General features: G+C 43.4%; 1 protein-coding gene across 1 annotated transcript in view; it reads right to left on the minus strand.

Annotated features, from left to right (window-relative positions):
• Positions 1–350: 350 nt before the first annotated feature.
• LOC143933581 (uncharacterized) overlaps positions 351–26,704 on the minus strand; it is a 34,696-nt gene continuing 8,342 nt past the window's right edge. The window contains exons 2-5 of the mRNA XM_077456528.1: positions 21,594–21,710; positions 16,488–16,640; positions 13,580–13,720; positions 351–4,098 (exon numbers count right to left, since the gene is read on the minus strand). Of these exons, the coding sequence (XP_077312654.1) occupies positions 3,926–4,098; positions 13,580–13,720; positions 16,488–16,640; positions 21,594–21,710 (584 nt within the window). The 3' untranslated portion in view covers positions 351–3,925. The remainder of the gene's footprint in view (positions 4,099–13,579; positions 13,721–16,487; positions 16,641–21,593; positions 21,711–26,704) is intronic.

Consider the following 26,704-nt stretch of genomic DNA (forward strand, 5'->3'; position numbering starts at 1 on the left):
TTCTCTCCGGGATGAAGACCAGCCGGCGGTGAGCACTGGGAAGACAGGTCGCAATACTCCGATAACCCCAGGCCATTAGCAGGCTATGGAACGAGCTAAACGGAAGATACTCCGATAAGCCTTGGCTGTAAGCAGGGTATGGAGTGGAAGAAGAAGAACGAAGAAGGCCCTGGAAGAGCTAAAGCTTGGCCATTGGCAGGAAAGCGGCACAATGGCCAGATAAAGAGGAACAAGATTCCAAGATCTGCAGTCGAATGTTTGAGGTCACCACATTCCAAAATTATAGGGAAAACACAACTCCCCCCTTTTGGTAAGTGGGACTTTTGAAGTGACCAAAAACAATACTGATATCGTATAAAACAAAAGTTTATTACAAAATAATATTCAATAAATAGAGTACATAGCATTTTTGTAGGTAACGATACATATACAGACACATGTAGGCTTAGTGGATGAACCCAACGTTTCCGGCTGGATGCCCTTCTTCAGGGATTTTTTTAACATACAGAGCCAAGTGTCTAGTAGAAAAACATATATATATCATTAAGTGTGCATTAGTATACACAATGTATATGTCTTAAAAATAGAGTGGAGTAAAATGACATAAAAGTACAAAAATGAAAAACAAAGGTCACATACCAAAGAATATCAGTTACCCATATATCAAAGGAACTGAGAAGGTCCCATGAATCAAGGAGAAATAAATGAAAATAAAGAAGCCGCTCCCATATGGCCCCGATCAGTCACAAGGAGATCTCTCAGCGAAGGTTCAGAAACCCCCAGCAAAAAATCAGATCAAATGATCTGAAATAAAAAACAGAAAACAAATATATATATATAGGGTATGATAATATGTTCCCAGCAGAGTTGTATTAGAATTTAGGAGTATATAAAACAGGGACACATTAAGCGTACATACCCAAGGGAAAAAGGCAAGCCAAGGATATCACCCAGCAAAAAAGAAGAAACATCCATGGTTTGCAGAAAACCAGGCTGGCTGGAAAGTATCAATAAGTATCCAGCACAGGAAGTATGCCTGTAGGGATGCATATGGATAGTATAGGGGATGAGGACATATATGAAACTATGCGGCAAAATACCGAAAGATTTCGGTACATTGTTGGCTTACCTCCGCTTGTTTGCACACCAAATCTGTCAGGCAATCAGAGCCGTTGCAGCTGTGTTTACACGTGACAGCTCTGATAAATATCGATGGGACCTCCGCGCATGCGCAACAGGGACGTCACGACGCACGCCCAGTGACAAAAGCAAAGTCGCTGCGCATGCGCATCAGCCAGGTAGTACGAACCAACTGTTCCACGAGCGCAGGACGCTGCCCCAAAGAGGCGGGACGGTGGCCTGCGCTAGGGGGACACCATAGTCACGGCCAGATATCAATGGCCAGATAGCCCAACTGTTAGCGGATGGCCCTATCTGCCCCAAACCCAGTGTGATCAACCTACCTGGTCCGGTCTGATTGTGGAAGCAGGATTGAAGTTGCCGTGTGCGGTGATGTATACTTTTATATTACATATTCCATGGCAGCAGTTTGTGTGTTTCTGTTTGTCTGTTTCTTCTCTGGATGTAATGTCTTCCAGTCTATGGCAGCTGGAGCGCACTTGCGTTCCAAGCCGCTGCTTTCGCTTCCAGCCAGGTGCCCCTGGGTTACTCCTGCCCAGGGGCTCAGTAGAGAAATTCAATCAACAGTCAGTACTGTTGATATTAGGGTTTCTTTGTGGGCAGCTTGCAGCAGTTTTAGAGTTGCCACCTCATCCCTTTAAAACCAAACACATATTAATTACACAGGTACCGCGGCCAATTAAGGTGGTAATTAAACTCAATTGGTGCTTTATTTGCATTAAATTAGCCTCAGAACCTGTGTAATTATTATGTGTTTGGGTTTAAAGGGATGAGGCGGCAACCCTAAGCAGTTTCCCTAAATGCTGTGTGCAATCATCACAGGTATGTTCTGCATTAACACCCTGATATGCTGCCCCTGTGTGTTTCTGCTATGATTTGATCACCTGTGCAGGTTGTCTGTCTGTCTGTGCAGTTCACACTGTGGATGTATCACTGTCCCCACCTGTGGGGTCAGCCCTTGTGTAGCAGGTATAAGAGGGTGGGTTTAACCCTTTCTTTCCTTGCTGACCTGGGTACTCTTTTTGGGTTCTCTAACCATTTCCTTTCTATCCCATTTTGCTTTTGTGAGTCCTTCTAGGTCACATTGACAATACACAGCACAAGATGATAAAGACCTCATTGGGTCACAACATTCCTCTTCCAAATGTATTTGGCATAGGTCACCATCAAGGTCCACCCTTCATAGCAGAAGCCATGAATCCTCCTGTACGCTATATCAACCGCTCCAAGGAGGGAGCCTTCTGGGGATGCGGGAATCTGGTCCCAGAGGGCAAGTCTCTGTGTGAGCCATGCTAAGCCCAGGCGGTGGTGATTCCCAGCAAATGGAATCCCTTGTGAGGTACGTGGTGCAATAATCCCTTAAATAGTCTGATACAAGTCCCACAAGAAGTCCAAAAGCCATTGTGGCATGTTCTCCCACTAGGATGACCAGGAAGTACTGGAACTGTTCCAAACAAGGTAGTGTCTCCTGCAAAGCAAGAGGAAGTTCTATAAGCACCTTTGGGCTCCTTTTCCACTAGTGCGAGTTGTCATGTGACTTTGGACACATGATGTCGCATGGCAGGTCACAGCCCATTAAGTTCAATGGCGCCCATTCCAATCTAAGCAACTTAGAGTTGTAGCGACTTTGAAGGGTTCCTGCACTAGTTTGATGCAACTTTGATCCAGAGACTGTAAAGTTAGATCGGGGTCGCACTCTGAACCGCATGAATTGGAGATATAGCCGTATAGAGAGTGTTTCAAATTCTCATTCTTAACAGAACAAAGGGACATCATTTTGGATAAGTGGAGCAAGGTCGTGAGACATCCCTCCCTTCTGAGCAAGATGGCCAAGCTCTATCCATTCAGAGATAAGGATGTGAAGCATCTAAAGGCTACCTCTCTAATTGGCTTAGGCCTTGATGAGGGCAGCAAGCATGTCGCTCTTCCTTGGAAGTGAATAGCCCGAAGGTCGGCCTTGGCTCTTGTGGCCATATCGAAAAGGATGGAAATGTGGATGGAGAAGGTGGATGCAGTATTCAGGAGTGTTTTCAGAAACTCTGTAGCTCAGGAGTCAGAGCTGGTGTTGGTTTCCATGATAAAGCTCCAAATGACATCAGCCGCATAGTGGCACGGGTTATGCTCTTGTTAGTTACGGCAGAATTAGTGCTATCTATGGCTGGGGCCTGGGCTTACTGTTCCCACCTCTAATAGGGGTAGTGTAGCATTCCCTTTTAGGGAGCGTCATCTTTTGGCAAGCACTGTAACCCGGGCCACAGTTGGCAAGTTTCGATCCTACCTGCCCACCCAGGTGTTTACGGCGAGTTATTTACACGTATGGTGCCATGGAGTCTGTCAGGAAAACTGAAGATTTCCTATCAAATATTTACCGTAATTTTCCTTTCCTGATAGACTCCATGGCCGCAGGAGTTCCCTCTCAAATGTCTGGCGTAGGCTAGTTGCGAAAAACGGTCGCTGGCTTGGAGCAAAGATTTATGGGAGAGGGGTCCTATAGGGGAGGAGTTAACCCACACGTATGCTGCCATGGAGTCTATCAGGAAAGGAAACATACGGTAAGTATTTGATAGGAAATTTTGAGTTTTTTTACACATTTTCACCAAACATATAAAAAGAAAATCAACATTTTAAGCAAGTTTATGATTTTGTGTTGAGCCGCATTCATAGCCGTTGTGGACTGCATGTGGCCCGTGGGACTTGAGCTGGACATTCCTGATTTGCGCTGTTTAATTCTCCAACACAAGCTGGCTTTGTTGCTGAACAAATGGACACGTTTTTCTAGAACATTTTAGATCCATAATTTTAACAAGAAAAGACAGATCACAGCCGGGAGATAGAAGCCTTTTTGGAGACCAGAGCTTGCAGCACAATGGAGTAGTTCATCGGTTTCAGATCGGAGACCGAGGTCACAGAAACCTTTTGTGGCACAACCACGAAATGTCGATGGAGGTGCTGTGAATCCTGTAAAATAAATACATAAATAGTTTAGAAAGTTTAACGACTTCAATACCAGGCACTTAGACACCTTCCTACCCAAGCCAATTTTCAGTTTTCAGTGCTGTATCAATTTGAATGACAATTGCGCGGTCATACAACACTGCACCCAAACAAATTTTTTATCATTTGTTCCCACAAATAGAGCTTTCTTTTGGTGGTATCTGATCACCTCTGTGATTTTTATTTTTTGTGATCAACGGCTTTCCCTGTTTACATCGTGATCAGCCGTGATTGGATAAGGCTGATCACGTGGTAAAAAGCCTCCGCCGGAGGCTCTTTACCGAGATTGATGTAGTGGTGTTTCAGACTGACACGCCGCACCACCGATCACCTTGGTGCGCACCCCCACGGGCGTACAGTGGCATGTTATCCCGAAGGATGTCATATGACGCCCAGTCAGGATAACAGAACCACTTCCCGGATGCCAATTTGCTAATGACCGGGTGGGAAGTGGTTAAATTGTTCTGGAAAATGTATAGATAGGCAACTCCTATCCTCATATTGATTAATGGTTACAAAAATTAATAACTACTGCAGTAGTGAACAGACACAAAAGATACACTCAGCATCTTTCCAAATAACTGTTCTGTTTATTCAAAGCAATTGAAGGTTTTTATACACATGATTATGTAGGTATCACATTAATATTACAATTGTACTTGTATGGTAACAAGGGGCGTAACATAGGCAGGCTAATTCTAATCAGGACTCGAAAGAATGCAAACATGTAATGAAAACATTATTAGTGCACAATGAGTGCCATGTGCAATACATAGTCAAACATACAAAATAGAATACAATTTTATACAGAATTTACAAATTTCCTTTACAAAATAAAACAATTCTTATAATTACCATATATCATACTGTATTTTTTTTGTACCAAAAATAGAAATAAGTAAGTTTCCAAAAATACATTTTTAATGGGTATTTTTACTTTCTTTTTAGAATTCTGAGCTTGTTGTCAGAATTTTTAAATGTTATTTAGGGCTCATTTACACTTGCGGTTGGGGTGGGGGATAGTGAAAACGTGGCTGAACCACCCCCATTAAAGTGTTACTAAACCCACAACAGCAAAATCAGTCTGTATACACGGTAAAGCATGCTTGTTATACTCGTAGAAGGAAAATGTGTATGCTGGTAGCAAAACTTGTATGCGTGTTATACTCACTGTAGAACCTAAGGGGTTAATCCTCTGCATTGTGTAAAAAGGCTGTTTGATCCTGTCTTCTCTGATCCTCCCCTTCTTCCACAGTCCCCAATCTATCTCCTGATAGTACGGAGCCCTGGGGGCACTCTGCACATGCTCAGTTTGGTGAGTATTGCTAGAGAGTTTTTTTCTCTCTGAGGCTGCATGTGATCAGCACAGGGCCAATCAGCACTCCAGACACAGGGTCATGTAGCCTCATAGGAGAGTCCGAGGAGAATGAAAACTCCTCCTAAAAGCTTTAACCCGTGCTCAGCTGAACACTGTTGGAAGTCACAAGACTGTTATATACTGCTGATGAGAAAAGGCATTTATCAGTTTATATTTACTAAAATAATTGCATTTCCATGTTCTGTGTACTGTCGGAGACCAGATATAGTGAATGCAGGGTCCTGGGCTTAGTAACCCTTTAAGCTCCAAGAGGCATGTACAGAGTCATGGTTTTTCGCCACTGGCAAAAATGACCCCGAGAGCATCAAAGCAAAAGGTGTGCAAAGTCCTACAGTTTTAGTTCTGTAGAGAGTAGCCACAGCCTAAGAAGAAGAGCCAGTCAATTGTCAGTGTTCTACAGAGAAGGGCCCTTGCTCTCTATTTGGAAGCAGTGATCTGTCTGCAGATGTCCAACTTGTTTGCTACTTTAACTACTTGCCAAATGCCCACCGCGGATATACTGCTGCAAGGCGGCTCAGCTGCACAAACCGATTTCCCCATACGTCTGTCCAAGCGTGTGATAGTGTGGGTCCGGCGGACTCGATGTCTGCCGGCCACCTGCGATCGCGGTACAGAGAGACAGAACGGGGATCTGTCAATATAAACAAGGCGGGTCCCCATTCTGACAGGGGAGGAGAGAGAGATCTGCTGTTCCTAGTGATCCGGAACAGAGATATCTCTCTACTTCCTGTTAGTTTCGCTCCTCCCACAGTAAGAAAGCACCTCCCTAGGGAACACTTACCCCTTGATCGGCCCATAGTGTTAACCCCTTCACTGCCAGTGTATTTATACAGTGATCGGTGCATTTTTCTAGCACTGATCACTGTATTGGTTGGTGTCACTGGTCACCAAAAAGTTTCACTTAGTGTCAGATTTGTCTGCCGCAATGTCGCAGTCCCACTAAAAATAGCAGATTGCAGCTATTACCAGTAAAAAAAAAAAAAATTAAAAGACCCTAAATCGATCCCCTATTTTGTAGGCACAATAACTTTTGCGCAAATCAACCCACGCTTATTGGGATTTTTTTTACAAAAAATATGTTGCAGAATACATATTGACCTAAAATGATGAATACATTTGTTTTTTTTTACATTTTTGGAGGGAATATGAATTATAACAAAAAAAAAAATGTATATATATTTTTTTCAAAATTGTAGGTCTTTTTTTGTTTATAGCACAAAAAATAAAAACCGCAGAGTGATCAAATACCACCAAAAGAAAGCTCTATTTATGGGGAAAAATAGGACATCGATTTTGTTTGGATACAGGGTCGCACAACCGCGCAATTGTCAGTTAAAGCGGGAGTTCCGCCATTTTTTTTTTTTTTTTAAAGCCAGCAGCTACAAATACTGCAGCTGCTGACTTTTAAAATAAGGACGCTTACCCGCCCAGCGCGCCCGCGATGTCGGCACCCGAAGCCGATCTCTCGATCGTCTCTCGGGTGCTGCCGCCGCCATCTTGGGTATGGGAATCAGGAAGTGGAGCCTTGCGGCTTCACTTCCTGGTTCCCTACTGCGCATGCACGAGTTGCGCTGCGCAATAAGGATGGTCTCCACTGTCTCTGGGATCCGTGTGTTTCCCAGCAGACAGCCGGGGACCTGCAGAAAGGGGCGTAGATTCTGCGGAAAGGGGCGTAGATTCTGCGGATATCTATGCTGGAAGTGGGTGCAGATACCTGTACTGTACAGGTACCTGCACCCCCCTCCCCCCTGAAAGGTGCCAATTGTGGCGCCGGAGGGGGGAGGGTTCCAATGAGCGGAAGCTCCACTTTAGGGTGGACCTCCGCTTTAAAGTGACACTATGCCGCATTGCTAATAATGGCCTTGTCATTAAGGGGGTAAATCCTTCCGGGGCTGAAGTGGTTAAGGTGACCAGATTTCCAAAATTAAATCTTGGGACACCTCACTGGCAACTCTCATTTTATTGGTCGGTGGGGAATAGGTAGAGCAGTAGCAGGGATAATAGTGGTATGTGAAGCATGCTACATCAAATGTTGGGTGTGGTTAACTTGTACTGACAGTGGGAGGGGATTAAAGGAGTTTGGTTTAATAACACAACTCCAGCCTCCTTCTTCAAGGCAAATCATAGATATGTTGCAAAGACAAATTAACCTAAAGCCGCCTGAGCTGCAGACACCTTTATTAAAGCTGGAAAGAAATCAGGGACACATTCTTTTAACCAGGGACTAAAACGGGAACCCTCTTTTCCTGGGGACAACCTCCCAAAATGGGATGGGATACCATTTTGGGAGGTATCCCAAAAAGGTTAAAACATAAAACTGTCCCCTTTCAAAATCACACAACTAGTTGCAAAATGTACCATAAAGTTCGATTTTTTACTTATTCAACCCCTGTCTTCTTCCCACAGTGATGATAATGTCACTTTTCTTCCAGCGAGATCCTGGGGAATATAGAGCGGCCCAGATTTTTCTGAGAAGAATCTCTTGCAATTGACTTGAGAGTGTTCTTGTGAGATTTCCTGGAAGTCTTCCCACCTAGTAACATTGGGTGATTTTTGAAAGTGGAGGGGACCTGGGCTGAGTATGTGGACCTCCGCTTTAGTGCCCGTGGTGCACAAAAACAAAACACCAAAGTGAAGCAAAAAAGTGCACTTTTCCTGACCCTCTTGGGGTGCAAGACTCCTGACAAGGGTAGAGCACATGCAGGTCTACCTAACCAAAGGGCCCCGTGGACCCCCATCTTTATGATCAGCTGAAACCGACCACCAAGTACTAGGTTAGGGGCTCTTCTAAAGAGAGACTCTCAAGGTAGGGCAAGGGGGAACCTGAGGTCTGCACATTCTCCCCCTACATTGCAGAGTAGGCCTGAAGACTCACATATAGAGCTGTACTGGGTACACGCTGCTCCAAGGCACTCCACAGAGAGCCTAAAACTGCTATATGAACTCGGGTGCCTGCCTGTTATGTCCGCCAGATAGCATGAGAGGAAGAAAAAGAGTGGCGGCACCATCCGGGAACAAAAACATGCTTTATTTCAGGGATATGCAATTAGCGGACCTCCAGCTGTTGCAAAACTACAAGTCCCATCATGCCTCTGTCTCTGGGTGTCATGCTTGTGGCTGTCAGAGTCTTGCTATGCCTCATGGGAATTGTAGTTCTGCAACAGCTGGAGGTCCGCTAATTGCATATCCCTGCTTTATTTCATGCCTATAAAAGGTACAACATGACCACGCAAGTACGCGATGGTTCACCAAATCCGTTTCACACTCCTGTGCTTAGTCATTGAGCAATGACTCAACTCAAAGCCTACCCGAGTGACAAATAATGAACTAATGAATTGCACTCTCTTACAATGGTTAGGGCCTTTAGTCTGGTTAAAAAATTGTCCCAGTCTTGGCCAAAAGGCCTAGCACATGAAGAGAGGTGCAGAAAAAAGCACAATGTTTCATGAACTAGTACAGTTTCACACCATGGGGGTCCAAAACCCCAAAACCCATAGTATTATGCCAACACCCCCCCCCCCCCCCCCCCCGGGTCACCACTCTGTCAGGGCTGTCTCCTGCTCTTTACGAGTAGCTCTTTTCTTTTAGTGCACAGAGGCATCTCAGCTGTCAGTTAATTACCAGCCACTCATTTCCACAGTGACTGACCTGGTCATTATTAACCTGCTTGATCAGTCTAGCCTACAGCCAGCCCCTTTTGGCTATTTAAACAACTTTGCTCATTTCCTCTGTGCCCTGATGTGGTCTATGATCTCCAGTGTGTCCCTGTGTATGACTTGGCCTGGCTGACTTCTCTTCCAATACGTGTTCTTGCTTTTGCTCCTTACTACGCTGACTTCTGGCTTCCTGACCCCGGTTGATTACTCGCTCTGAGCAATGCAGTTTGAGAAAAATCCTGGACAGCCGCACTCAAAAAATTATTGCGTAAAAAATCAACACTACATGCCACAGCAGAACGGACAGAATAACTGACGCGTTTCACACTACAAGCAGTGCTTAATAATAGCTAAACATCACAGAAATGAATCTCACATATATACTGGTATCTATTGATCATGTGTTCAGATAATTCATTAATTGGGTCCAATTAACAAACAAACTAGCGAGTGCTGTGAACATAATCAAAACTAAAACCAAAAGCTGTGTGTTTGAGAATAGTGCTCAAAAGGAGTTTTGAATAGGTAAAGAAAATATACTTCATAAAATATATAAAGTATATATATATATATATATATATATATATATATATATATATATATATATATATATATATATATATATATATATATATATATATATATATATATATATATATATATATATATATATATATATAGATATAGATATATACATTTATATAAAAAAGTGAATTTAACCGATGTGTACGTGTTATATATGAATATATATAGGGCTATAAATCCTAAATAAAAAGTGCAAAGTACGTACAAAAAAGTGAACTGGTGTCATTTGATCGATACCTATCAAAATAAATAAATAAAATCTATGCTAAAAAACAAAAGAGACAAATACATATATGTCTAAATGTAAATATAATACTTATAATAGAGACATCTACAGTGGTGTGAAAAAGTGTTTGCCCCCTTCCTCATTTCCTGTTCCTTTGCATGTTTGTCACACTTAAGTGTTTCGGAACATCAAACCAATTTAAACAATAGTCAAGGACAACACAAGTAAACACAAAATGCAATTTGTAAATGAAGGTGTTTATTATTAAAGGTGAAAAAAAATCCAAACCATCATGGCCCTGTGTGAAAAAGTGATTGCCCCCCTTGTTAAAACATACTATAACTGTGGTTGTCCACACCTGAGTTCAATTTCTCTAGCCACACCCAGGCCTGATTATTGCCACACCTGTTCACAATCAAGGCATCACTTAAATAGGAGCTGCTTGACACAGTAAGGTCCACCAGAAGATCCTTAAAAGCTACACATCATGCCGAGACCCAAAGAAATTCAGGAACAATTGAGAAAGAAAGTAATTGAGATCTATCAGTCTGGAAAGGGTTATAAAGCCATTTCCAAAGCTTTGGGAATCCAGCGAACCACAGTGAGAGCCATTATCCACAAATGGCGAAGACATGGAACAGTGGTGAACCTTCCCAGGAGTGGCCGGCCGCCCAAAATTACCCCAAGAGCGCAGCGACGACTCATCCAAGAGGTCACAAAAGACCCCACAACAACGTCCAAGGAACTGCAGGCCTCACTTGCCTCAGTTAAGGTCAGCGTTCATGCCTCCACCATCAGGAAAAGACTGGGCAAAAATGGCCTGCATGGCAGAGTTCCAAGGAGAAACCCACGGCTGAGCAAAAAGAACATCAAAGCTTGTCTCAATTTCTCCACAACACATCTTGATGATCCCCAAGACTTTTGGGACAACATTCTGTGGACCGATGAGACAAAAGTGGAACTCTTTGGAAGGTGTGTGTCCAAGTATATCTGGCATAGAAGGAACACTGCATTTCAGAAAAAGAACATTATACCAACAGTAAAATATGGTGGTGGTAGTGTGATGGTCTGGGGCTGTTTTGCTGCTTCAGGACCTGGAAGACTTGCCGTGATAAAAGGAACTATGAATTCTGCTGTCTACCAAGAGATCCTGAAGGAGAATGTCCGACCATCTGTTCGTGTACTCAAGCTGAAACGAACTTGGGTTCTGCAGCAGGACAATGATCCTAAACACACCAGCAAGTCCACCACCGAATGGCTGAAGAAAAACAAAATGAAGACTTTGGAGTGGCCTAGCCAAAGTCCTGACCTGAATCCTATTGAGATGTTGTGGTATGACCTTAAAAAGGCCGTTCATGCTCGAAAACCCTCTAATGTAACTGAATTAGGACAATTCTGCAAAGATGAGTGGGCCAAAATTCCTCCAGGACGCTGTAAAAGCCTCATTGCACGTTATCGCAAACGCTTGGTTGCAGTTGTTACTGCTAAGGGTGGCCCAACCAGTTATTAGGTTTAGGGGGCAATCACTTTTTCACACAGGGCCATGATGGTTTGGATTTTTTTTCACCTTTAATAATAAACACCTTCATTTACAAATTGCATTTTGTGTTTACTTGTGTTGTCCTTGACTATTGTTTAAATTGGTTTGATGTTCCGAAACACTTAAGTGTGACAAACATGCAAAGGACAGGAAATGAGGAAGGGGGCAAACACTTTTTCACACCACTGTATATCCAACATTGGTACAGGGACTTTACATACAGCCAGCCATCCCAGCTGGAATACCAGAATGATGGAGGAGCGCCCCTACTGGATACTTATAAGAACAAATACTACATTTGATCTTAGCCAAGAGAAGTGATAACCTTTGGATACAGCTCGGCCTTTTTATTGTAAAGTAATTTAATTAGTGGTGTGCAAGTAACATTACATCTACCCAATCATATGAGGGGATAACAAAAACAGAACTTTTGCTTGCACTTAGGTATTCATACATTGAGTATTCATAATGAACAAAGTTTAATGTTTGAAAAGTACCGTATATACTCGAGTATAAGCCGAGATTTTCAGCCTCTTTTTTGAGGCTGAAAGTGCCCCCCTTGGCTTATACTCGAGTCATCGCTGTCTGCCCGCTCGATCAGCGTGTCGAGCAGACAGACAGCGGCCATTCTATAATTCAAAAGCCGCGCCTCCGGCTCCGCCTTCGCCTGTGATAGGCGGAACACTGAATTTCCCAGCAGCCTGTGTTCCGCCTATCACGGACATCGTATCATCCTCGTACTACGGACGAGGATGATACGATGTACGTGATAGGCGGAACACAGGCTGCTGGGAAATTCAGTGTTCCGCCTATCACAGGCGAAGGCGGCGGCGCAGCTTTTGAATTTTACAATGGCCGCCGAGGCGCCGACGAAGAGGGCACGGGACGGAGGCAAGGCAAGGCACGGCACGGGACGGGACGGGACGGGACGGAGGCAAGGCACGGCGGCGAGGCACGGAGGCAAGGCACGGGACGGAGGCTCGGGACAAAGGCTCGGGACACAGGTAGGCTGGACACACACACACACACACACACACACACACACACACACACACACACGGATGGATACACACACACACAGGGATGGATGGATGGATGGAGACACACACACACAGGGATGGATGGATGGATGGATGGAGACACACACACACAGGGATGGATGGATGGATGGACACACACACACACAGGGATGGATGGACGGACACACAGGGATGGACGGACACACAGGGATGGACGGACACACAGGGATGGACGGACACACAGGGATGGACGGACACACAGGGATGGACGGACACACACACAGGGATGGACAGGCATGTCTTACCCTCGGCTTATACACGAGTCAATAAGTTTGCCAGTTTTTTTGGGGGTAAATTGGGGGCCTCGGCTTATATTCGGGTCGGCCTATACTCGAGTATATACGGTACACATTCACTTTACTAGGGAACAACCTCTGAACAGGGGTGGACTGAAAACTCATGGGGCCCCCGAGCAATAGGAGATTATTGGGCCCCTGGGCAATAGGAGAGGATCATGGGGCCCCCGGGCAATAGGAGATTATGGGCCCCTGGGCAATAGGAGAGGACAATGGGGCCCCTGGGCAATAGGAGATTATGGGCCCCTGGGCAATAGGAGAGGATCATGGGGCCCCTGGGCAATAGGAGAGGATCATGGGGCCCCTGGGCAATAGGAGATTATGGGCCCCCAGGCAATAGGAGATTATGGGCCCCCAGGCAATAGGAGATTATGGGGCCACACAGTATACACACACACACACACACAGTATACACACACAAACACACAATATACACACACAGTATACACATAGAATACACATACACACACTGAAAAGGTACTGGAGATGCGTGACAGCTATAATTTTGGGATTTAAAAAAAACACAGATTTTTCCATACTGTCCCTGGTTTTATTGAGGCTGGCAACCTTGATGGGGCCCCTTAGTGGCATGGGGCCCTCGGGTAGTGCCCGAGTGCCCCAATGGTCAGTCCGCCCCTGCCTCTGAACCTTTAGTAAATTCACCCTTATGGCTCTGATTATTTACCTGATAATTTTGTGGTCATGTGGATGCATATGTTTTCATCCCCCCTGCAATTCATGGGAGATAGATCGTAACATGAGGAATAATCAAAAGCGAAGCAGGACCGGCATGTCACCCTATTGGAAGCAGAGTTTTGACTTGGCACTAAGGGTAAAACAGAACAGAATTACATCATTTAAAAATTAAAAAATGCTGAAACTGCCTTATGCCGCGTACACACGACCAGAATTTTGGCCACCAAAAGTTTGAGAGCAGGATATCAATTTTTCAGACAGAAATTCCGATCATCTGTACACCACCTTTTATTTTTTGCGCTTTAAAAAAAAAAACGACATATGTGGAAAAAAATATATATATTATTTACTTTTTGCTATAAAACATATCCAATAAAAAATAAAAAAAAATCTAATTTCTTCATTAATTTAGGCCAATATGTAATCTGCTACATATTTTTGTTTTAAAAAAATCCCAATAAGCGTATATTGATTGGTTTGTGCAAAAGTCTATAAACTATGGGATATTAATTTTTTTTTATTTTTTACTAGTAATGGCGGTGATCAGTGTCTTATAATGGGGCTGCAATATTGCGGTGGACAATCGAACAATAACTGACACTTTTGACACCTTTTGGGAACCATTGTCACTAATACAGGGATCGGTGCTAAAAATATGCACTGTCACAGTACTAATGATGCTGGCTGGAAAGGGTTTGGACATCAGGGGTGATCAAAGGGTTAAATGTGGGCTTAGCCTGTGTTTTCTAACTGTGGGGAAGGCGCTTGTACTAGGGGAAGACATGGATCCATATCCCTGCTTTGCAGGAACACAGGATCCATGTCTTCCCTACTGACAGAACAGCAATCTGCCTTGTTTACATAGGCAGACTGAAGTTCTGCCTGTGAACCGAGCGATCAGCGGGTGCCAGTGGACATCGGGTCTGCCCTACCCGACCATCGGGTCCCGCTGTGAATAATCGGCTCGCACTCACACCCACTACCCAGAAGTGTAGGATCAGGTGTGTGTATATATATATATATATATATATATATATAGCTATATATATATATATATATATATATATATATATATATATATATATATAGCTATATATATATATATATATATATATATATATATATATGTGATTCTGCACACAGCAGCCACCCCGTATCAGTAAAACTGCTATAAGGCAGTCAGCATGTGATTAAAGCAGTTGTAACCCTAAAAAAAATCCCATTCCTTTAAGCACTTAAGCCCCAGACCATTTGGCTGGCCAAAGACCAGATCACTTTTTGCGATTCTGCACTGCGTCGCTTTAACTGACAATTGCGCGGTCGTGCGACGTGGCTCCCAAACAAAATTGACGTCCTTTTTTCCCCACAAATAGAGCTTTCTTTTGGTAGCATTTGATAGCCTCTGCATTTTTTTTTGCGCTATAAACAAAAATAGAACAACAATTTTGAAAACAACACATTATTTTTTACTTTTTGCTATAATAAATATCCCCAAAAAATGTAAAACTTTTTTTCCTCCATTTAGGCCGATACGTATTCCTACATATTTTTGGTAAAAAAAAAAAAATCGCAATAAGCGTTTGTTGATTGGTTTGTGCAAAAGTTATAACGTCTACAAAATAGGGGATAGTTTTATGGCATTTTTATTAAGATTTTTTTTTGAACTAGTAATGGCAGCGATCAGCGATTTTTATTGTGACTGCGACATCATGGCGGACACATCGGACAATTTTGACACATTTTTGGGACCATTGTCATTTATACAGCGATCAGTGCGATTAAAATGGCATTGATTACTGTGTAAATGTGACTGGCAGTGTAGGGGTTAACACTAGGTGGCGCTGTAGGGGTTAAGTGTGTCCTAGGGAGTGATTCCAACTGTGGGGGGGAGGGGCTGTCTGTGACACATCACTGATTACCGCTCCCGATTACAGAGAGCTGTGATCAGTGACGGTGTCACTAGGCAGAACGGGGAGATGCTTGCTTACATTAGCATTTCCCCGTTCTTCCTCTCCATGTGACAATCGCGGGTATCCCCGCGGACATCGAGTCTGTGGGACCCACGATTCTACTCATGGAGCTCGCAGCAGGCGCGCACGCGATGGCGCGGCGGCAAATTCAATGGGGCATACCGGTACGCCCATTTGCGCAGCCGTGCCATTCTGTTGATGTACATCATCGTGCGGCGGTCGGGAATTAAAGTATGTTAAGCATAGTGCCTGTGTGGTGTCATTTGTCCCTTTCTATGCTGTAAAAATACCTGGTTGATTCTGCTTGTTCCTGTGTTCCCCTATGTGAATAGATCACAGTAATCATGTCTGCTGATCCATAATATTGTGGTCAGTTTACATGCCTCAGTCATCCTACTGTGTTTAGAGTCTCTCCCTCTCCACCCCTGCTTGTCAGTTCCTAGTGTGAGCCATTCTCCAAACCCGCCTCCACCCCTGCCGCTATTCCACGTGGCTGTAAAGTTAGTAAGGCCAATTACTGCCATCCCTTCTGTTATAACAAGATATACTACACAGTTTCTGTGTTTTAAAAAAAATGATGGAGCTAAATACCATACAGTATTTGACATCTCAGATGAGCGGTCACGTGATCTATCGGTTGACATCAGAGGGGAATCTCAGCTCCCCCGGCTATAGTCCATAGATCGGGGAAGGAGAGCGGTGGGAGGTCATATTCCCGCACAGGGGCGCTGTGAAATAAGGTATTTAGCTGCACTGCACTGTATAGCTTGTTATTATAGAGGGGCTGCCACTAATTGTGTTCACTGAATTTACAACCACTTTAAGGCCCACTCACCTTGCTGTCATACATATGCATTATGCGGTTAGCAAGAAGTTAGAGTGTTTACAGTTAATACTCATGAGAAAGAAGCAGACAGAGTCACTTACAGGAAGGCGAAGGTGGCGTGCAGTTGTCAGTGGAACAACAGGATGTGGCCCTCTGTATCGTCCATCCAGAAGACATGCTGACACTTCCTCTCATGTTACACTTGTCACGAGGTGAACATGACAATACATACGAATGTCCGTTATAACCACCAGCTGTATAAATAAACAAACTGTATACATTTCTGAAATAAAAGTAACCATACTTCTATAAAATAACTTGTGTTCATTAAATCTGTAATTAGTATCCAGTTACTCTTAACTTCCCAGCTAATCCTTTTGAGGATTGGGCCGGACTCTTGGCCCCACGAACATAGAAGCTTTACTCACTCGTGTCTTTTTAGTGGCCCACCCATTACTTGCGAGGAGGTGGAAATGTCTCAGTCCTCCCTATCTCCAGGAGGTTGGTAATATCCTGAATGAACACTTCCTCTTTGAATATTTGTATGCAAAAGCAAAATTTAAAATATCTGAATTTCGGTCCTTTTGGGAACTGCGGATTGACTACAGACGTTCACGTTTTTCGTGAGGACACCTGACCTCCTTATCCACCAATATTTACATGTACCTAGATGTACTTATATTTTACTGGGCCCTTACTTATCCTCCTGTATGTTTCTAGATATCTCTCTTGGCTTAGGACCGTGGATTATGGATTTAAGTCAAGTCCATAACGGGGTAATCAATATAATTGGGTTTTCCTCTTTCTGGAATATTGTCATTACTTTAGATTTTAGTACCGGGGATATGGCTACAGGTAGATGCCATAACCCCAGTATTAAAATTTTCAGCAGCCACAGATTTTTCTGCTAAAAGTGTTCTGAGGGGCTGATTAGCCTCTTGTTCACTTTTGGAAGCACTTTTAGGTCACCCAACCCTCCCTGCGTATGGTGGTTCCCAGACTTACCTGGGTCATCATGAAGCTCAGGAACCGATCTGGCAGTGGCGGCGGCTGGCCATAGAGATTAGATGGCCTCTGCTCATCTCCATGGCCTAGGAGGCCCAGAGTGACGTCATGACATCATTTCCTTTTCACGGCCGATGTTAGCAAGGCCATTTTTTTCTTTCTTTTCTTTCATTGATATAAATCAATGTTTGTTTTTTGATCTGATGTCATTGTAGAGGGCAGACGTGGGGTCCTATTGACCTCAGATCTCTCCAAAAAGAGCACCTGTTATGCTTTGTTCTTGTCAGAAGAGATATTTACATTTCTTGCGACAGCAATAAATGTAATACAATTTTTTTTAAGGGACAGTGTAAAAATAAAAAAAAGTAATAAAATAAATAATAATTAAAAAAATGTCAAAGCGTCCTCGCCCCCTCCATGTGTGTGTATATATATATATATATATATATATATATATATATACAGTATCTCACAAAAGTACACCCCTCACATTTTTGTAAATATTCTATTCTATCTTTTCATGTGACAACACTGAAGAAATGACACTTGTCTACAATGTAAAGTAGTGAGTGTACAGCTTGTATAGCAGTGTAAATTTTCTGTCACCTCAAAATAACTCAACACACAGCCATTAATGTCTAAACCGCTGGCAACAAAAGTCGGTACACCCCTAAGTGAAAATGTCCCAATTGGGCCCAATTAGCCATTTTCCCTTCCCGGTGTCTTGCCAGTGGTTTAGACATTAATGGCTGTGTGTTGAGTTATTTTGAGGGGACAGCAAATTTACACTGTTATACAAGCTGTACACTCACTACTTTACATTGTAGACAAGTGTCATTTCTTCAGTGTTGTCACATGAAAAAGATAGAAGCAAATATTTACAAAAATGTGAGGGGTGTACTCACTTTTGTGAGATATTGTGTATATATATATATATATATATATATATATATATATAATGTTTGGGGGTTCTATGTCCTTATATTGATTTTTACGTGTAATTAAAAGGAGCCAAATTAGGTAAGTGATGAAAGGTCTATTTTAATGTTTATTCTTTTGCATATTTAGGTCTTATTTTTCAGCTCAATTTATGCACCAACTTTGTTACTCGATCTTGGTAGGATTTACTTGATTGTCTTGTTTTTTTACATACTAACAAATTTCAATTAAAAGTTTAGTTCTAAAAAAAAAAAAAACTGTTAGTGTTAAGTTGCCTGAAATCCTCCCTCTAATGCTGGTACTTACCTTCCTGCACTACTCCTATGCTTTACATGCTTGCTGGAGCCCTGTGAAAAGCCCTGTACTGTTGGGTATGGTTGAACATGTGACTCTCAGGGGTTGGTACCTTAGCAACTAATTTCCAAGCCTGAGAGCTGCCATTTTGGAAGCAGGGGAAGGTTCCTTATCCTTTTTTTTTTAATCTTCGACTGAGATTGACTTGAAGCTTCCACAGGGCTTCTATTTGGGACTAGGGATGAGCCGAAAACCCCCCAGTTCGGTTCGCACCAGAACCTTCAAACGGACCTAAAATTCGTACGAACTTTAGAACCCTATTAAAGTCTATGGGACTCGAACGTTCAAAATCAAAAGTGCTAATTTTAAAGGCTAATATGCAAGATATGCAACAGACAACACCAGCAATAAGGGGTATCTTCAGGTGTATACTGTGCTGGAGGCACACAATACCCAATTTAACTCCTGCAGATGGCTGTATTAGAGAACATCAGCAATAAAGGGTAGATACAGGTGTATAGTGTGCTGTGCTGGAGGCACACAACACCCACTAACTCCTGCAGATGCCTGTATTAGAGAACACCAGCAATAAAGGGTAGATACAGGTGTATACTGTGCTGGAGGCACACAACACCCACTTTAACTTTAAGATGCCTGAGAAAAGAGCACTGTCCCTGCCTATCTAGCTCTTTCCCTGCACGCCGGAACAAACTATACAAGGCAGGCAGCCTTATATAGTGTGGGGGTGTGTACTAAACCCCCTGAGCTATAATTGGCCACAGGCATCCTGCCTGTGGCCAATTGTGGCTCTCCTCGCTGCTGGCGCTGTGATTGGCCAAGCATGCGGGGTCACAGTGCATGCTTGGCCAATCATGAGCCAGCAATGCACTGTGATGGCGTAGTGCATTGTGGGCCATTTGTGCCACACAAATTTGGTGCGAACGGTCCACAAAGTTCTGAATTCGCCAAACAGACGAACGGCCAATGTTCGAGTTGAACACCGAGCTCATCCCTATTTGGGACACCGCCAGGCATATGGGGAGCAAAGGAGAACAGAGGAGGTAATTATCATCAGCAGATGGGACGGACTATCAAATAAACTAGATAAGAAGATAAGAAGGTTTTTATTGTCATTGTAAAATAAAATTTATTGCAAATGCCACTTCTTACACGACAAATAATAATGCTTGCATACTCCTCCTTAAATCTATTTGTCTCTAAATCTATTTGTGCTCACCATAGTGTCCCTAAAAACATCAATCCAAAGGCATTCATTTAAATAGATAATGGCTAAGATGAGACGAAAGCATGCATTCAGTTAACCACAGTTTCCCGGGTATGACCTCACAGGCTCGGCTCCTCCCACCAATACACGTTACGTCCTGTGATTGGGCTTCCTCAGTAGGCGGACAGCCGACAATACTCCAGCCCTTAAATAGCTCCCCCCCAGCTGCCATAGCAACCACCCTGCATTGTGATTTCCAGAAGTGGCGTTCTCGGCATTGGCAACATTCTCAGATGCCGAGAACATCAATTCTGGAAATCCCGATGCAGGGGGGTCCTCTCTGCAGGTTTAAGCCATAATGTGCTAAGCGAGCAGCAAGGAGAGCCACAATTGGCCACAGGCAGGATGCCTGTGGCCAATTATAGCTCAGGGGGTTTAGTACACGTCCCACACTATATAAGGCTGCCAACGTGGCGGCCTTGTGTAGTGTGTTGGCGTGCAGGGAAAGAGCTAGATAGGCAGGGACAGTGTTCTTTCTCAGCCATCTGCAGGAGTTAGTGGGTGTTGTGTGCCTCCAGCGCAGTATACACCTGTATCTACCCTTTATTGCTGTTGTTCTCTAATACAGGCATCTGCCGGAGATAGTGGGTGTTGTGTGCCTCCAGCACAGTATACACCTGTAGCTACCCTTTTATTGCTGGTGTTCTCTAATACAGGCATCAGCAAGAGTTAGTTGGTGTTGTGTGCCTCCAGCACAGCGCAGTATACACCTGTATCTACCCTTTACTGCTGGTGTTCTATAATACAGGCATCTGCAGGAGTTAAAGTGGGTGTTGTGCGCCTCCAGCACAGTATACACCTGAAGATACCCCTTATTGCTGGTGTTGTTTGTTACATAGCTTGCATATTAGCCTTTAAAATTAGCACTTTTGATTTTGAACGTTCGAGTCCCATAGACTTTAATAGGGTTCTAAAGTTCGTACGAATTTTAGGTCCGTTCGAAGGGTCTGTTACGAACCGAACCAGGGGGTGTTCGACTCATCCCTAATCATCAGCAAATTTAAAAATAGCATTTGTACGATAGTGGGAAAAAACAATCCCAGGTGTTGAGAGCATAAAGAAAGAGACTCAATGCACAACCCTGAAGAGATACTGTGCTTAACTTATGCTGGGAGGAAAAATATTGGCCCATTTTACCACTTGCAAATGATTAACGATTTGTTGTTGTAACAAAAAACAATAAAAAAAACTGTGTACACCTGAATATGAACATATTTCAGCTTATTGCAATTGCTCAGTACAAGAGCACCCAGACTTGTAGTGGGAGGAGCAACACTTGGGACCAGTCAGGTGTCCTGAGTCCAAATGAGCCGACAAGGAGCATGCTAATAGGTACAGAGAGCAGAGTGAGGAAAAATTGTGACCTCATCGGTCTGCTGCTGTTTGTTTACTGTCCAATCAGCAATGGGGGGCAGGGGAGCGCCCCGACTGTATTGCTGAACTGTGACGTAGAAACGTCAGGTCATCAGGCTTTGCTGGTTGACTCCAAATATTGAAATTTGACAACCAGTGAAAAGTTATATTATTATATGAGTTTAGCTGTTTGCCTGAAATGCAGGGTTCATGTTTACATGTTTTATGTATTATCATTTTACAACAGAAAATCAGCCCCCCCCCCCCCCTCCCCGACGGGGGGCACAAAACACATGCTAACAGCAGTTTAATATTTTATCAAAGAACTTACTCATTTTAGTTTTTGTATATGTGGCTAAACACACAGAGCCAGAAGGACAAGTCACACTGGAGCCACTATAGCATGATGTTGTTAGAGATGTACAGGTCCTACAAGAGAGTGAGTAGCCTATGACAGAAAGATCACAACATAGAATGAGTACATCAGTCATAGCAGCCCTGCTTACAGAACACATTTTGCAATCATAAGAACTATCTGTATTCTTCCCAAGCATGTCCATCTCAAACTAAAATGTTAGCACTTGATAGATAATGGGATTCAACGATTTCCTCTACTCTGTTGGTCATTTTGGCCATAGGATCTTTAATTCTGAGAGCCTCATCCCTACCCAATAATCCAAGCTTTTGCGGAAGGGTTTTGCTATGGATGAACAGCATGCTTATGGTTCCTGAGTCCCATTGGCTTGAAACAAGGTGTGTGCTTGTGCAAATAGATTTGTTCTGTTGTGACCGCTGTGTTCCGTTCCGTTGTGACCGTTGTGTAAAGCATTCTAGGGGATTGTTCATGGAGTTCTAGCTCCCAAACCTCAAAGGTAGGTAAAATAGTAGAACGTAATACGTTGTTGGTTTACCTATTCCAGGATTTAAAAAAAAAAAAATACCGATTGTAACACCCCTCCCCAATTGACCTGGCTTCTTAGGCCGCGTACACACGGGCGGACTGTTCGCCCAACTTAGTTCGTCAGACAGTCTGAGAGACAGTCCGTTCAAAATTTGCATGAACGGACTTGACCACACACGACGAACGAACAGTCCGCTGAAAAGTTGCGCGATGACGTATACAGCATGTACGACGGGACGAGAAATTCGACGTCCAATACACTGCAATGCAACCTTCGCCGTGGAAATCCTTTCTGAGCATGCACCCAACTTAGTACGGCGAACAAGCCTACACACGAGCGGACTGTCCGCTGAAACCAAGTTTGGACGGACTGTCTTACGGAAATTCTGTCTGCTGAAACAGTCCGCTGAAGCCCACACACGAGCGGATTGTCCGCTGAAACACTGTTCAGCGGACTAAGTTGGGCGAACAGTCCGCCCGTGTGTACGCGGCCTTAGAAGCATGCCCTGGGATCTGAAAATATCTCAGGGTCTCATGGGTCCAGTACATATTCCCAAGCTGGGAACTCATCAGGAGTTGGGGGTTACACCTTGAATCACAGTATGCAGACTACTTAATGAGGAGTCTATATTGTAAGTTGCTCACAAACAAAGGTATTATGTTACCTTTTGGTGATAAGTTTAAATATAGATATACCATGGTTTATATCCTGTGTTGACCTTATACATTATAGGTCCCCATGCATGCTTATCCCATTGCTCTGCCTCTCCTGTCTGGGGATGTCTAGTTCCCCTGTTTCCGCCTTGCAGACTGTTTAGTGGATTCCACCGATTTTCACCTTACTAATGTAAGCCATGCAGTCCTTGTGTCCATAAATAATAAAAATGATGTAATGCTATATGTATTGTAAGGTGATGCAACAAACATATATGGATCTAAGTTTTGTCTGTTTGATAATAATAGTGTTTGTTCCCCTCATAAATAAATGGTCCTGAGGAAGCTAATTAGCTAAACACATTGATCATTGCAAGCTGGACCAGATCATCTGGACTACACAGATCGCTGTCATATCAACTTTGTCAATGGCCATTGTTGTTCTGCACCACTTGAGGGTAATCTATATGGATAGATGAGATTTATTCCTACATTTGACTGTTTCTAATGTCGCGTACGCATGACCGAACTTTCCGGCAGACTAGGTCTGACAGTCTTCCCGACGGACTTTCAGCGGAGTTCCGACTTTACAGACGAACGGTTTTCCCGATAGGAATTGAGTCCATTGGACAGATTTAAAAACGTGTTCTATTTCTAGGTCCGTTAGATTTTTTTTAACGAAAAACGATCAGATTAGCCCACACATGATCGGTTTGTCCGACGGACTGATTCCGTCGCACCTAGTCTGCCGGAAAGTCATGTGTACACGGCATAAGTCTATTTCAAAAGCCCCATACACACTATCAGTTTTTTCTGCTGAGTTTTTCCTTCAGATTTATCAAAAACATGTAATATGAGATAAAACCTTAGGCCGCGTACACACGAGAGGATTGTCCGCCCAACTAAGTTCTTCAGACAATCCGACAGACAGTCCGTCCAACTTTTGAATGAACGGACTTGACCACACACGATGAACGAACAGTCTGCTGAAAACTTGCGCGATGACGTATACAGCACGTACGACGGGACTAGAAATTCGACGTCCAATACACTGCAATGCAACCTTCGCAGTGTAAATCCTTTCTGAGCATGCGCCATACTTAGTCCGTCCAACTTGCCTACTCACGAGCGGACTGTCCGCTGAAACCAAGTTTGGACGGACAAAATTACGGAAATTACGTAAGACTTGGTTTGTCAGACAGTCCGCTGAAAAAGTCCGCTGAAGCCCACACACGAGCGGATTGTCCGCTGAAACACGGTTCAGAGGACTAAGTTGGGCGGACAATCCTCTCGTGTGTACGCGGCCTTAGGAGTTTCAATTTGTATGCAATCAGGCAGCTCCTTGTACTACATGGTTTTAGTAAATCTGAAGGAAAAACTCAGCAGAAAAATTGATAGTGTGTATGGAGCTTAAGTCTTTTATACTAGACAAGTTTACAATAAAAATTTTGTCTTTTATATAGAAATTTGTACATCTCATGCTGTGCCCTCAAAGTCCACCATATATCCGTACAAGTATTCTTGAAAAAAAAAAATAAATTCAGGAATGGGATATAGAGCCTCTGTCTTTTAGATAAGTAAACTTGAACACCAGTGATGTGTTAAGCTGGCCACAGACGGTTCAAATCTCTTCCAGTTCAGCAGAAACCTTCTGAGATTCGAACCATGTATGGACAGGCTGAATTTACCAAGTTAATCAAGCAATCAACTTGGGTACAATCAGCATGCCAATTTTTACATGCAATTATTGATAGTGGCTGTTAGGCCTCTAGCAATATGCATTGTGTTCTCCCAATGGGGATGGCTTCCTCTGCCCCACTACCATAAGAACACATGACAGAAGGGATTTCCCTGTCAACACTGTCTGTGTTGATGGGGAACCAAGTGTTTTTGTTTTTCCTGCAACCTGTGGTTGCAAAAAAAAAATCGATCCATCTATAACTGACCTTGTTGACTGAACACTAATGCTTGGGAGATTCTTATTCTCACTGAACATCAATGTTGGTTAATTCCTTCTATTTATCACTGATGGGGAAAAAAAAATGTCTCCTCTCACTAACCACGGACAATGGAAAATTGCTTCCACTAACCACTGAGGAAGAAATGGAGGTATCGCTTCCTCTATTTTTCAAGCCGGGAAACACAATGTGGCTTAAAGCAAGTTCTGCAGGTGAGAAACTTTCCTACACCCCATGGAAATGGGACATATTTTGAGAACATTGAGGTGCTCATTTCGGGCAATCGTTTCACAAAAAGAGTTAAAGAGGCCATATGGGACAACCATCCCTAATCATGTGGGGCCTTCAGGACCATAGTTTCATAGTTAGTAAGGTTGAATAAAGACACCAGTCCATCCTGAGTGTCTACAATGGACCCTATCCCTGTACATTGCACACTCACATTGGTCCCTACCCTCAAGGAGCCCACAATCCAAGGTCCCCATTCATACACTAGGGCCAATTTTGGACAGAAGCATATTAACCTACCTGCATGTCTTTGGATTGTGGGAGGAAACTAGAGTACCCGGAGGAAACCCACACAGGCACAGGGAGAACATGCAAACTCCAGGCAGGTAGTGTCGTGGTTGAACCAATGACCCTTCTTACTGCTAGGTGAGAGTGCTAACCACTACTCCACTGTGCTGCCCGACCATCTTTTATTCATATTTAATGCTGTTTTAACATCATTACCCTGGTGATTCGAGAATATAGAGTAAACCTTCAGCCAGGAAACTTATACAATTAGTATCTGCCCAGATGACATCATAATGATTGGACAATGGAAGGCTTTATGGTCCTGTTCCCATACAAGCTATTGCTCTTAAAAGCTGTTGATAACTTTATTCAAGGCACATATGCCAGGATCTCATTCTGTTTGACTGGCTTTTATACACAGAAACCTATTGTTTACTGGGACACTTTATGGCAAGTAGCCCATTTTTTACGAGCCACCATCTAATTTGACTTTGGAAGGAATTTGCACCTTATAAAGTAAGGCTTTGTTGTAAGCAGTGCAACAAAGCATTTTTTTTTTAACCCCCAATTTGCTTTTGTTTTTTGGGGGTTTTTTTTGCAAGTAGTTGTTTTATTTTTTATTTTATTTTTTGCATGAAGTAAATAAATACTTATCACTTTTTTTTTTCAGTGATATTGGCATACGCAAGAATACATATCTGTAAAAAAAATATAAAAATCAGCTGAAGCTGCATAACAAAGGTCATTACATCAGGTCATGCTCCTGGCTGACAGTCATAAAACAGTAAAGATCCATCAGACGGTCAATAACCTTGTACAGTTGTTATTTCTTTTCCAAAGATAAGGTGATATTGGGAGTAATGGCAGAAAACAGAAGTAGCGGCACTCCAACGTACAAAAACAGGCTTCTTTTATTGATTAAATCTGTACAGGTAAAAAGACAAAAACAAACAGCTCCAGGACAGCCAGGTGGGAGGAGTTGGCTCAGGCTCTGAGCAGATCACTGAGAGGCTGAGTTGGGTGCCAGTCCAGCCTCCTGGGCGGATCCCGACCATATGGTCACCATCTTTCCCCAACCTTGACCAGCTCTGTGACATCAGCGGACAGTTCTGAAAATAAGTCACAGAAGTGCAAAAAGAACTGCACTCCTGTGATCCACAGGAGAAATACAGCCAAACGAGCTTTGTACTTCTCCTTCAGGCTGGGTTCACTTCACCCCAGTGCGATTTGAATTTGGGTCTTCTGCATCCAATTCGCATAGCAGGAGATTGTGACGGGCTCTCTACGAAGCCGGTTCATACAACTCCACAGCGGCTCCAGTGTGAATGTCACAAGGATCATGTGCGTCTTTTGGTCCGTTTCAGGTCCGAATTCAGCCCGGGCGGAAATCAGACCTGAAATGGTGAATGGAGA

Source organism: Lithobates pipiens, unplaced genomic scaffold (genome assembly GCF_037356315.1).
Source record: "Lithobates pipiens isolate NorthernLeopardFrog02 unplaced genomic scaffold, aLitPip1_a1.2 Scaffold_27, whole genome shotgun sequence".
NCBI lineage: Eukaryota > Metazoa > Chordata > Amphibia > Anura > Ranidae > Lithobates > Lithobates pipiens.